The 14,076-nt window shown below is 39.0% G+C and overlaps 1 protein-coding gene across 2 annotated transcripts in view; it reads right to left on the bottom strand.

Annotated features, from left to right (window-relative positions):
- Positions 1 to 14,076, bottom strand: part of TAOK1 (TAO kinase 1) — a 164,516-nt gene that overhangs the window by 16,627 nt on the left and 133,813 nt on the right. For both annotated transcript variants that reach the window (XM_041724224.1, XM_041724223.1), the window contains 3 exons: positions 10,997 to 11,236; positions 6,217 to 6,429; positions 3,621 to 3,803 (listed from right to left, as the gene is read on the bottom strand). In XM_041724224.1, coding sequence (XP_041580158.1) covers positions 3,621 to 3,803; positions 6,217 to 6,429; positions 10,997 to 11,236 — 636 coding nt within the window. The remainder of the gene's footprint in view (positions 1 to 3,620; positions 3,804 to 6,216; positions 6,430 to 10,996; positions 11,237 to 14,076) is intronic.

Below are 14,076 nucleotides of genomic sequence, written 5' to 3' on the forward strand. Positions count from 1 at the left end.
TTTTAGAGCCAAAGAACTCTCAAAGAAGCTAGAGTAATAATAGACAGCTGTCCTGGGAAATAGTAACATCTTAGTTAAGTGAATTTTTTTAATATGAGAAGACACTGTATTTTTATCCAGAAACAATGACAACTTTCATTAGGCAAGACTATTAGGCAAATATTCACTTACAATGGACCTAAGACAATACCAGCTATTGGGAACCATGGCTCAGGAATTCTTTTTTTTTGCTCAGGAATTATTATTTTTTTAAAGATTTATTTATTTATTTATGATAGAGATAGAGAGAGAGAGAGAGAGAGAGAGAGAGAGAGGCAGAGACACAGGAGGAGGGAGAAGCAGGCTCCATGCACTGGGAGCCCGACGTGGGATTCGATCCCGGGTCTCCAGGATCGCACCCTGGGCTAAAGGCAGGCGCCAAACCGCTGCGCCACCCAGGGATCCCTAGCTCAGGAATTCTTAAACATAGCTTTGAATCCTGAATATTCTACTACAGTTGACCCTTGGACAGCATGAGTTTGAACTACATGTTTCTCCTTACATATGATTTTTTTCCAATACAGTATAATACTGTAAATGTATTTTCTCTTCTCTAGCTTACTATATTGTAAGACAGTATGTAATACATCAAAATACATACAATACATCAACTGAGCCACCCAAGGTGGCTGTGTGTATGTGTATGTAACACATACAAAATATGTGTTAGTTGACTATGTTATTTGTAAGGCTTCTGGTCACTTTTATACATGAAGAAAAGTTAATGCAAATTTCAACCGGACAGGTTGTTACAGCCCCTAACCCCCACATTGTTCAAGGATCAACTATGCTTCTAACAACAAATAGTGTCCTCTTTAATGTCTTAAAAATCTTCTGCCCATCATTCTTTCCCCCCAAACACACTCATACTCACACACACAATTTTACTATCTTAAAGGATCAAATGAATTTGGAGATTCTAGTTCGATTCTTTAATATATCTGACAAAGAATAAGTAAATATAAATAAGGCAATTACTAACATTCTTTTTCTTTACTATCCAAGTTTTTCTCCAATCTCCCTAGAGTGAGGTACATAAAATAAGTGAGAATCACAATGCTAGAGCTACTCTCTCCCAATTCATATAATTCCATATTCCTTCCTCTAGCAATTACTACTTATATTTCCCCTTGATGTTTAGTACTCAATAATTATAAGGTTCATTACTGAATCAATAATTTTAAAGAAAAAGAAAAACACTACCAAAACTAGAATTAAGGAAGCATAGTATTGTGAAAACAATCTAATGCCACCAATCAATATGAAAAAATATTTATAAAATGCTTCTGCTGAAAGCAAACACTAGCACAATTACCTTCCTTGTATTACTTATACCTTTTGTTCTAAGAGTGCCCTGCGGAGAGAGACCCTCTGTTCAAGTTCTCGAAGCTCTCGATCATGTTGTGCCTCGGCTTGCATCTTGATTTTGCTCTGATATGCATTCAACAGCTCCAGTTCCTGCTGCAGCTGCATCTTCAAAACCTGGCACTCTGCTTCCTGTGCTTCATCCAAACGTAGCTGAAAGAGAGAAAGAAAATATACTGTGAGTTATCTATCCCTTACCTTACGGAAAACAGGAGGTGAGAAAAGACAGACTATTCTCTTTTGTAGGATACACAATTGTTCTTTCTCTCTCATGCCTTGGAGTAAACATCTCTGAAAAGGAAGGCCTAGTAATCACTGATGGCATTAGGAAGATAAAACTATCATGAGCTCTCTGGAGGATGCCTTAAAAACCACATTTTTCTTAAGAAAAATCTAGAATATGATCACTCTGAATACTTTCTCTCCAATAGAAATAACTATAGCATAGGGGCCAGCAAACAGCCTGCTGGCCAAATCTGGGCAGTTGCCTGGGTTTTTCTGTTTAGGGACCAGCAAACAGCCTGCTGGCCAAATCTGGGCAGTTGCCTGGGTTTTTCTGTTTTTACTTTTTTATACACTCTACTAGTTAAGAACGGTTGGTTTTTGGTTTTTTGGGTTTTTTTGTTTGTTTGTTTTTAAAGATTTTTTTTATTTTTTGGGGGGCTTGGTGGCTCAGCTGGTTTTAACCCTTTGCCTTTGGTTTTGGGTCTGATTTGGAGTCCCAGGGGTCTAGCCCCCCTCAGGCTCCCCGCTCAGTGAGGAGTCCGTTTTTCCCCTTCCCCCCTCGGGGTTCCCCTTTCCCCGCCTGTGCTCTCTCTCTCAAATAAAAAAATAAAATCTTAAAAAAAAATTATTGGGACGCCTGGGTGGCTCAGCGGTTGTGCATTGCCTTTGGCTCAGGGCGTGATCCCCTGTCCCCCACCCCCCCCCCCCAACCCCCCCCCCCACCCCCCCCCCCCCCCCCCCCCCAAAAAAAAAAACCTTAAAAAAAAAAAAATTTTTTTTTTTTCCCCCCCCTTCCCCCCCCCCCCTTTCCCCCCCCCTTTCCCCCCCAAACCCCCCCCCCCCCCCTCGGTTTGGGGCCTATTTTTTTAAAGATTTATTTATTTATTTATGATAGAGATAGAGAGAGAGAGAGAGAGAGAGAGAGAGAGAGGCAGAGACACAGGAGGAGGGAGAAGCAGGCTCCATGCACTGGGAGCCCGACGTGGGATTCGATCCCGGGTCTCCAGGATCGCACCCTGGGCTAAAGGCAGGCGCCAAACCGCTGCGCCACCCAGGGATCCCTAGCTCAGGAATTCTTAAACATAGCTTTGAATCCTGAATATTCTACTACAGTTGACCCTTGGACAGCATGAGTTTGAACTACATGTTTCTCCTTACATATGATTTTTTTCCAATACAGTATAATACTGTAAATGTATTTTCTCTTCTCTAGCTTACTATATTGTAAGACAGTATGTAATACATCAAAATACATACAATACATCAACTGAGCCACCCAAGGTGGCTGTGTGTATGTGTATGTAACACATACAAAATATGTGTTAGTTGACTATGTTATTTGTAAGGCTTCTGGTCACTTTTATACATGAAGAAAAGTTAATGCAAATTTCAACCGGACAGGTTGTTACAGCCCCTAACCCCCACATTGTTCAAGGATCAACTATGCTTCTAACAACAAATAGTGTCCTCTTTAATGTCTTAAAAATCTTCTGCCCATCATTCTTTCCCCCCAAACACACTCATACTCACACACACAATTTTACTATCTTAAAGGATCAAATGAATTTGGAGATTCTAGTTCGATTCTTTAATATATCTGACAAAGAATAAGTAAATATAAATAAGGCAATTACTAACATTCTTTTTCTTTACTATCCAAGTTTTTCTCCAATCTCCCTAGAGTGAGGTACATAAAATAAGTGAGAATCACAATGCTAGAGCTACTCTCTCCCAATTCATATAATTCCATATTCCTTCCTCTAGCAATTACTACTTATATTTCCCCTTGATGTTTAGTACTCAATAATTATAAGGTTCATTACTGAATCAATAATTTTAAAGAAAAAGAAAAACACTACCAAAACTAGAATTAAGGAAGCATAGTATTGTGAAAACAATCTAATGCCACCAATCAATATGAAAAAATATTTATAAAATGCTTCTGCTGAAAGCAAACACTAGCACAATTACCTTCCTTGTATTACTTATACCTTTTGTTCTAAGAGTGCCCTGCGGAGAGAGACCCTCTGTTCAAGTTCTCGAAGCTCTCGATCATGTTGTGCCTCGGCTTGCATCTTGATTTTGCTCTGATATGCATTCAACAGCTCCAGTTCCTGCTGCAGCTGCATCTTCAAAACCTGGCACTCTGCTTCCTGTGCTTCATCCAAACGTAGCTGAAAGAGAGAAAGAAAATATACTGTGAGTTATCTATCCCTTACCTTACGGAAAACAGGAGGTGAGAAAAGACAGACTATTCTCTTTTGTAGGATACACAATTGTTCTTTCTCTCTCATGCCTTGGAGTAAACATCTCTGAAAAGGAAGGCCTAGTAATCACTGATGGCATTAGGAAGATAAAACTATCATGAGCTCTCTGGAGGATGCCTTAAAAACCACATTTTTCTTAAGAAAAATCTAGAATATGATCACTCTGAATACTTTCTCTCCAATAGAAATAACTATAGCATAGGGGCCAGCAAACAGCCTGCTGGCCAAATCTGGGCAGTTGCCTGGGTTTTTCTGTTTAGGGACCAGCAAACAGCCTGCTGGCCAAATCTGGGCAGTTGCCTGGGTTTTTCTGTTTTTACTTTTTTATACACTCTACTAGTTAAGAACGGTTGTTGTTGGTTTTGGTTTTTCTGTTTGTTTGTTTTTAAAGATTTATTTATTTGGGGAGCTTGGGTGGCTCAGCTGGTTAACATTTGCCTTTGGTTAGGGTCATGATTCTGGAGTCCCAGGATCTAGCCCCACATCAGGCTCCCTGCTCAGTGAGGAGTCTGCTTCTCTCTCTCCCTCGATTCCTTCCCTGCCTGTGCTCTCTCTCTCAAATAAATAAATAAAATCTTAAAAAAAAATTATTGGGACGCCTGGGTGGCTCAGCGGTTGTGCATCTGCCTTTGGCTCAGGGCGTGATCCCACTGTCCCCGGATCGAGTTCTGCATTGGGCTCCCTGCATGGAGCCTGCTTCTCCCTCTGCCTATGTGTCCACCTGCCTCTCTCTCTCTCTCTGTCTCTCATGAATAAATAAATAAAATCTTAAAATAATAGAATAAAATAAAAAATTTTTTAAAAAATTTATTTGCCCTAGAGAAAGAGGGAGAGAGCACGAGAGGGAGGTGCAGAGGGAGAGGGAGAGAGAATCCCAAGCAGACTCCTCATTGAGCTCAGAGCCAGACAGGGGACTCAATCTCATGACCCGAAGACCACGACCTGAGCCAAAATCAAGAGTTGGAGGCTTAAACAACTGTGCCACCCAGGCACCTCAAGAATGGTTTTTACATTTGAAATAGTTACCTTTTAAATGGCTATATAAGTACCCACATGGTATCTTCAATTTTGCCTCCTGCCCTACAAACTCTAAAATATTTACTATCTGGCCTTTAAGAAAATGTTTACAAAACTTATATAGAAAATATTTTGGGGTCCTTGGGTGGCTCAGTTGATTAAATGCTCAACTCCTGGTTTTGGCTCTGGTCATGGTATCAGGGTCATGGGATCAAGGCATAAGTGTGACTCCACACTCAGTAGGGAGTCTTCTTTTTTCCCTCTCTCTGCCTTTCTCCACCCACCTACCACCTGCACTCTCTCCCTAAAATAAATAAATAAATCTTTAAAAGTATTTCATGTTTTTTATTTAAAGATTTTATTTATTCATTCATGAGAGACACAGAAAGAGAGACAGCCTCTGGCAGAGGGAAAAGCAAGCAGGCTCCATGCAAGGAGCCCGATGTGGGACTTCATCCAAGGAATCTGGGATCACGCCCTGAGTCAAAGGTAGACGCTCAACCACTGAGCCACTCAGGCATCCCTTTAAAAATATTTCATATTTGTATTTAAATGTGACCATCTGAATTCCAAATACAGTACTACTTTTTGCCTACTACCTAACAAGGCTGCTGCTCCAATCTTGACATGTTATTGGGGTAAGTGCTAAACACCTGAGGAGCACTGGCAGAGAGCCTGCTTAAAACTTCAGGTCTAGGGATCCCTGGGTGGCGCAGCGGTTTGGCGCCTGCCTTTGGCCCAGGGCGCGATCCTGGAGACCCGGGATCGAATCCCACGTCGGGCTCCCGGTGCATGGAGCCTGCTTCTCCCTCTGCCTGTGTCTCTGCCTCTCTCTCTCACTGTGTGCCTATCATAAATAAATAAATAAAAAAAAAAATAAAAAAAAAAAACTTCAGGTCTAAATGTATCAATGAGAATTCTATATCCACATGCATGCTTCCAAGCAATGCTCAGAACAGGAAGACTATGGAGCATCACCACTATTTCCCAAGCTGCAGGAGAACTATCATTTCTTTTTTTTTTTAAGATTTTATTTATTTATTTATGAGAGACATAGAGAGAGAGAGAGAGGCAGAGACACAGGCAGAGGGAGAAGCAGGTCCCATGCAGGGAGCTTGACGTGGGACTCAATCCCAGGTCCCCAGGATCAGGCCCTGGGCTGAAGGCAGCGCTAAATCGCTGAGCCACCCGGGCTGCCCAGAACTATCATTTCTAATTAGCATTTTAATTGCTGGGATTTCATTGCTGTAGAAGGGAAAGGAGCACTAACTAAATTTATTTTGCCTAAATAAAACAAACTCACAGCTTGTGTGGAGAGCATTTCATTAATGCTGTGGTCATACTGCTCAGCCAAGATGGCTAACTTCCGGGTCTGCTCCTCCTTGAGTCGTTTCAGAACAGCCTTGTGCTCACTCTTTGGTGTCGTCTCCAATAGGTGATTTCTTAATGCTTTATACTGTCTGGTTTGAATTTTGCAGGTGTCCTGAAACTGCTTTTTTATTTGGAGTTCTTTAGACTAGGAAGAAAAAAATAGATGCATGTAATTTTTAATATATGGCATTTGGTATACCTTAGGCTTACATTAAAACAAATGCTACCAGGAAAACAGGAGAACAAAAACAAAAAGGTCAGATCATAAGGTTGCAGTTACTTTTGCACTTGGCTATTAGGTCACACCACTAGATTCCATGCATTTTTTAAACAAAAGCTCTAATTTAAAAAATTAAAATATCAATAATCTCACATCACAGGACTTAAAGCAATAGTTATTATTTTGTTAGAAATTTAGTGCCCTAAGTAAATATTAAAATTAGCTTTACCATGTATATTGATGACAGAAAATTAAATTTCTTCTCATGCATTTAGTAGCCAGACAATATCTGAGACACTTTGCTTCAATTTCTTTTAATAATAATCTTAACTCTAACTACATACTGTATAACAGATCCCACAAAAGCGGGCATTAGTAACAGACTAATATTGTTATTTATAGTTAATTATCCTTTTCACCTGAAACTAGGTAGAAACACACTTAGTAATGGTTTATGCTTTAATACCATAAGCAAAAACCTGAAAGTCAGTCAGGTTAACTCATCTTTTAAAGGTCAAACAAAAGTTATGGGGCAAGGGAGAGGACAACTTCCTTGGGAGTGATAAGCTACATAAGCTACATAAATATATTTTTTTAAAGATTTTATTTATTTATTCATGAGACACACACACACATACACAGAGGCAGAGACACAGGCAGAGGGAGAAGCAGGCTCCATGCAGGGAGCCCGATGTGGAACTCGATCCCGGGTCTCCAGGATCACGCCCTGGGCCGAAGGCAGCGCTAAACCACTGAGCCACCCGGGCTACCCTACATAAATATTTCTGAGATAAAATAATTGAGCCCAGAGACAGTTTTGGCTTTAATTTTTGTTAATCACAGGTTATTCTATGAACTCAGGTTTTAGCACAATTTGATGAGATATAATTCTAGAAAGTATATTGAGTCTGTAAGTGAGAATATATTTATTTACTCCACTAAGGCAGAACCTACACTTGAAATTATTTTACCTTAATGTAAATACTGCCAGATATTGATTAGTTGCTTCAGTATGCAACATATGTACATATTACCAAAGTAAAACACTTGTCAAGGAACTAGTTATTATTCACCACCTCTTGTAATACTACAACATCAAATAGACTTTTCCATATTTCATACCAACTGAGGCACTAGATCATAGTCATAATACTTTATTCTGTGAAGGGTCAAGAATTGTCTAACTAGAAAGAGAAACTCTGTGTTTAATTATGCTTTGTAGCACTACACTTAAATACTGTCCTTGGTTAACAAAATTCTTCCAGGTTAGCTAGGAATGAAACAATGAAATTTAGACATTCTCTCCTGTCTCTCTATAACATTCACTCTTTTAAAAGTTCTTATTTTGGGTATCCCTGGGTGGTTCAGCGGATTGGCGCCTGCCTTGGGCCCGGGGCACAATCCTGGAGTCGCGGGATCGAGTCCCGCGTCAGGCTCCTGACATGGAGCCTGCTTCTCCCTCTGCCTGTGTCTCTGCTTCTCTCTCTCTATCATGAATAAATAAATAAAATCTTAAAAAAAAAGTTCTTATTTTTAAAATATGCTACCAAGAAAACTGTAATCATTCCATATCATTAGCCTAAAGAGAAAAAAGAACTTGAAAAATTTTTTTCAGCAAGAGTTAACACTTATACCTAAGAATAAACTATATCCCTCAATAGTTAACCCAAGTGAAAACAAAAACAAAGTTACAGTCGTTTCTCTTCACTTATACTCATTTAACACTATTATCTGGATAGCAGATGAAGAAATGTATTTAGGCAATACGTATTTACCCAACTCATTCTACAGAAATGACACACTTACATAAGTGCTCAAACTAAAGTCCCCCTACTCCCCATTAAAGTCTTGAAGGAAGTTGGAAGACACAACTATTAAGACTTAAGCAAATAAAAATGGAATGACTTGGGAGTTAAAATATAGACTATTTTCTTTAAGCAAGGAGACGGATATACATAATTCAGAGGAACATCATGATTTTCTTCCCTACAAAAGTAACAGAACAATTTCCTTTATGGAAAATCTTGAGATCACTGGTCATCAAAGGAGGCATTCTAAATCATTTAAAGTCTGAGTATGATTGTGAAATATTATTGCTCTCCTCACTTTTTGTATAGTATCTGCATAAATTAAATACAGTGTTTACAAGCTTTCAAACCAAAAAGGTTCCAACAAGAGGAAACAGAAAGGAAGGCTTAAACATCAAACAACCACCTATTTCAAGTCTTAGAGAAATACAATCATACTAGATTTATGGTATGACTATAGAAAACTAACAAGCTTTCAGTTTGGTTTACTTCTGGGTACTGTTGACTTTATAACAATAATTAATCTTACAGACATGTTGTTTAAAAAATCTTTTGGTGGGAAATTGTTCTGTAGCCACAAGAGTATATATTTTCTTCATTACAAAGACAAAATAAATCTGAAAAATCATTATAATTCCAATTTTTCTAAGCAATGACTAATTAAAGTTACATGGGGAGTCAACATAAGCTAATCTAAATGATGCTAATTATTTTGAAGACATAACAAAGTAAAATTTTACCCCAGTTCACAAGTAAAGGGTAAACCATCTTAATTTTGCTTCTATATTTCATTCAAGATAGTCTATTAGAATGGAGTTGCATGGGAATCAGAGTTACAATTGGATACAGTATAGATTCTAGATTTTAACACAGATTACCCCTGTTAATGAATTTCACTTCAGTTCAGGACAGTTAAAGACAAAGAACAATTTTATTATTTATTTTATTTTATTTTATTTTATTTTATTTTATTTTATTTATTTTATTTTTATTTTTTAAAGATTTTATTTATTTACTCACGAGACACACACACACACACACACACACACACACAGAGGCAGAGACATAGGCAGAGTGAGAAGCAAGCTCCATGGAGGGAGCCTGATGTGGGACTCAGTCCCGAGTCTCTATGATCATGCCCTGGGCTGAAGGCGGCGCTAAACCGCTGGGCCACTGGGACTGCCCTACTTTTTTTTTTTTTTTTTTAAGATTTTGTTTATTTATTCATGAGAGACACAGAAAGAGAGAGAGAGAGAGAGAGAGAGAGAGAGAGAGAGAGAGAGAGGCAGAGACACAGGCAGAGGGAGAAGCAGGCTCCATGCAGGGAGCCTGACGTGGGACTCGATCCTGGGTGTCCAGGATCACACCCTGGGCCGAAGGCAGCGCTAAACCGCTGGGCTGCCCAAAGAACAGTTTTATGGTTAAATTATCAAATAAAAGCCGTAAAGTTTGTTTGTTTATTTATTTATTTATTTAACATTTAGGTTTTTTTTTTTTTAAATATTTTATTTATTGATTCATGAGAGAGAGAGGGAGAGATACAGGCCGAGGGAGAAGCAGGCTCCACACAGGGAGCCTGATGTGGGACTCGATCCCGGGTCTCCAGGATCACACCCTGGGCTGAAGGCGGCGCTAAACCGCTGCGCTACCAGGGCTGCCCAAAAGCCGTAAAGTTTAAAAAGGAAATACTGTGGGATATGGGCCTTACTGGATGTAAATAAATGTTTAAAGTTTGCAGACATAAACAAATTAATTGAGGTACCACACTATATAGCCTATGCAGTGGATGGTTTTGCTTTTATTCACTAAGATTAATGTGATTGTATTCCTTCAAATATTTATTACAAGTTATAATATTTGAAAACCTCCTGGAATTGCTCTGGTTGACTCTGGGCTAGACCAACTGGCTAGAGAGACAAGGGAAGAGGGAAATCTTCAGAATACACTTTGGTATCTTTCAAATTTCATACTATATAGATGAATTCCTGTATTCAAAGTAAGTATAAAATATAAAGTCCTTTGGTATTATATATCACCAATACTTATCTTTACTTCTTTTTGTGAGGGAAGGCTATATAACAGCTTGCTCTACTCTGATGTGCTAATGAAAAAAAAATGTATATATATCTCCCAACTACCTATGCTACAGTACCTACACTACCAAGCAAAGAAAGCAAGCAAGCGGACTGGGATAACACTGTGATAATTCCTTCATTTCTTTTAATATGTAAGTATAGACAATGAAGGGAGAGGGAATAAAGAGGCATTTTTTATTCACTGGCTTCTGTGCTGATTAAAAATGCAGTATCTTTTCTGGAAACAAATCATATTTAGAGTAAATAAGATTCTGAAATCATATTACTTGGAACAGCAGAGAGAAGACTACAGGTTAGCATGTTGACATGTTAACTGTAATATCAGCATTGGACATTTGAGTACATTTAAAATAAGAATTCTGATTCTTATTTATGGCACATCCCACAGTTAAAGGTTTTCCTGCTGAGAAATACAAAAGCAAAAAGTCTACAGCTATGGGCACTCCACATTGAAACTAACCAAATATTCTTAAAATGAAAAGAAAAAAGTCTATTCATTTTATGTCAGACCTCTGTCTTAGACCTTTACTGTTTATATGAATGCCTTTTATCTCTTCCTTTTTATCAAGAACTTTAGGTTAAAGGTACCTTCAGACTCTTAGGCTGTTGTCGAACCTCCATGACATGCTTTCGCCTTAGTTCTCGTTCTCTTCGCTTGTTATATTCCAGCTGGTTTGTCAGCTCAGTTTGATGCTGTAATCTGATCAACTCACAGCGCATCTTCTGTATTGTATTGAGGTGACGGAACTCCAGTTCTTGCATGGATTCATGCTGTCGCAGTAGCATGGCATGTTCTAAGTCCTTTTGAGTCTGCCTTTTATTTAACTCCTAATCCATAACACAAAAGACAAAGGAATAATACTGTTGTATGATGCCAGGAAAAAAAATCCTAAGAAACAGAATAACCAGGAAATAGATGTAATTCTCTGATTCAATAATGGCTACATAGTAAGTATGAGAGTTTCATAATATTTATTGTAGTAAATCAACAATTAGCACAAATGCTGTTCATTTACTACTCACTAACACTGCTTTATGCAAAAAGCTTAAAAGCTATCAGAGGTTACTGTCCTTCCCTCTTTCCTTTCTTTCTTGTTTCCTACTTTTATATTTGAAGAGGGTTCGAAGTCATCCTTTGAATTTTTTAAGAGTATATTACGAGGAGCATACCCAATATAGTGTAGTGGTTAAGAACATAGACTGTAGAGCTAGGCTGCCTATATTCTATTTTTTTTAAAGACTTATTTATTTGTGAAAGAGACGGTGGGGGGGGGGGGGGGGAGAGCACATCCGTGCAGTGAGGAGGGGGAGAGGGAGGAGAGAGTGTCCCAAGTAGACTCCGAGATAAGCATGAAGCCTTCTCCGGGCTTGATCTCATAACCCTGAGATCACAACCTGAGCTGAAATCAAGAGTCAGATGCTTAACTGACTGTGCCACCCAAGTGGCCCGAGGCTGTCTGTATTCTAAATCCTAGCTCTGCTGTTTATGAGCAGCAAATCCTTGGGTGAGTCATTTAAACTCTCTGCTTGGGGATCCCTGGGTGGCGCAGCGGTTTGGCGCCTGCCTTTGGCCCAGGGCGCGATCCTGGAGACCCGGGATCAAATCCCACATCAGGCTCCCGGTGCATGGAGCCTGCTTCTCCCTCCGCCTGTGTCTCTGCCTCTCTCTCTCTCTCTCTGTGACTATCATAAATAAATAAATAATTTAAAAAAAAAATAAAAAAAAATAAAATAAAATAAACTCTCTGCTTCAGGGGCATCTAGTGGCTCAGTGGGTGAGCATCTGCCTTTGCCTCAGGTCGTGATTGTGGGGTCCTGAGATCGAGTCTTGCATCAGGCTCCCCATTGGGAGCCTCCTTCTCCCTCTGCCTATTTCTCTGCCTGTGTCTCTCATAAATATAAACAAACAGACAAATAAATAAATAAAATCTTTTAAAAAGATTAAATTAGGGATGCCTGGGTGGGCTCAGCGGTTGGGTGCCTGCCCTCAGCTCAGGTCATGATCTTGGGATCCGAGATAGAGTTCCTCATTGGGCTCCCTGTGGGGAGACTGCTTCTGTCTCTGCCTGCCTCTCTCTCTCTCTCTGTCTCTCATGAATAAATGAATATATCTTTAAAAAAAAAGATCATATTAAATTAAAAACTAAACTCTCTGCTTCAGCTTTATCACTTTTCAAATGGAGATAATATAGTTATTTCATAGATTTAATGTGAGGATGAAATAAGTTCATAAATAGGCCTCACTCAGAATAATACTGAGCACATCATGCTTGATACATTTTTTCAGATTAAAAAGAACAAGTGAAAAAAACCCCAAACAAACAAGTGTACACCTCCCACCCCCCGCAGTCAAAATCAAAGTTGCCTCCTTTGCCTCTGCAAACTATTTCTCCAGAGGCCAACAGTCTGGTGCAAAAGCTTCCTAAAATTACCCCCATGCTTATCGTGACACGTCTATTATACAAAACATACAGTTTTAATACTGAATACCAATATATGTTATAGGCATGTAATATGGTTTCTTCAACTAAAAATATAGTGGACATATATCCCAACCAGATCAGTACATAAAGGACTTTTATTTTATTTTATTTATTTTATTTTTTTATTTTATTTTATTTTATTTTTTTATTTTATTTTATTTTATTTTATTTTATTTTATTTTATTTTATTTTATTTTATTTTATTTTTTTATTTTATTTTATTTTATTTTATTATGATAGGCACGCAGTGAGAGAGAGAGAGGCAGAGACATAGGCAGAGAGAGAAGCAGGCTCCATGCACTGGGAGCCCGACGTGGGATTTGATCCCGGGTCACCAGGATCGCGCCCTGGGCCAAAGGCAGGCACTAAACCGCTGCGCCACCCAGGGATTCCCATAAAGGACTTTTTAAGTTTCAATAGTAAGCTTCTGCTTTACAATTCTATAATTTTTCCATTCTTTTGCTTTAAGTAAATTTTCAGGCAATACTCATGCATGATGCATCAGATAATCATATTATTTCTTTAAGATACAGTTCCAGAAGTGGATTTGGTGGGTAAAAATATAGGTGTATATTAAATCTTACAAGCTACCACTGGGGGCACCTGGGTGGCTCAGTTAAGCCTCGGACTTTTGATTTCAGCTCAGGTTATGATCCTGATCGGGGTCGTGAGATCAAGTCTGGGTTGGGCTCTGCACTGGGTGTGAAGCCTGCTTGAGATTGTCTTACTTTTTTTTTTTTTTTAATTTTATTTATTTATGATAGTCACACAGAGAGAGAGAGAGGCAGAGACACAGGCAGAGGGAGAAGCAGGCTCCATGCACCGGGAGCCCAACGTGGGATTCAATCCTGGGTCTCCAGGATCGCGCCCTGGGCCAAAGGCAGGCGCTAAACCGCTGCGCCACCCAGGTATCCCTTGAGATTGTCTTACTATCTCTCCCTCTGCTCCTACCCTCCTCATGCTCTCTCTAAAAATAAATAAATAAAAAAGCTATTGCTGAATTATGCTCCAAAGAGGCAGTATTAGTTTATACTTATCAACACTGCCCAACTCTCCATGTTACCAGCCTTTTACATTATTCTTATCTAATTGATACAACTGTTTTAACTCGAAATTCTAATAATTATTACTGAATTTGAACAGTTGTGCTATACTTGAAGATTATTTTATGCCACCTTGGAAATA

This window comes from Vulpes lagopus, chromosome 12 (assembly GCF_018345385.1).
Source record: "Vulpes lagopus strain Blue_001 chromosome 12, ASM1834538v1, whole genome shotgun sequence".
NCBI classification, from domain to species: domain Eukaryota; kingdom Metazoa; phylum Chordata; class Mammalia; order Carnivora; family Canidae; genus Vulpes; species Vulpes lagopus.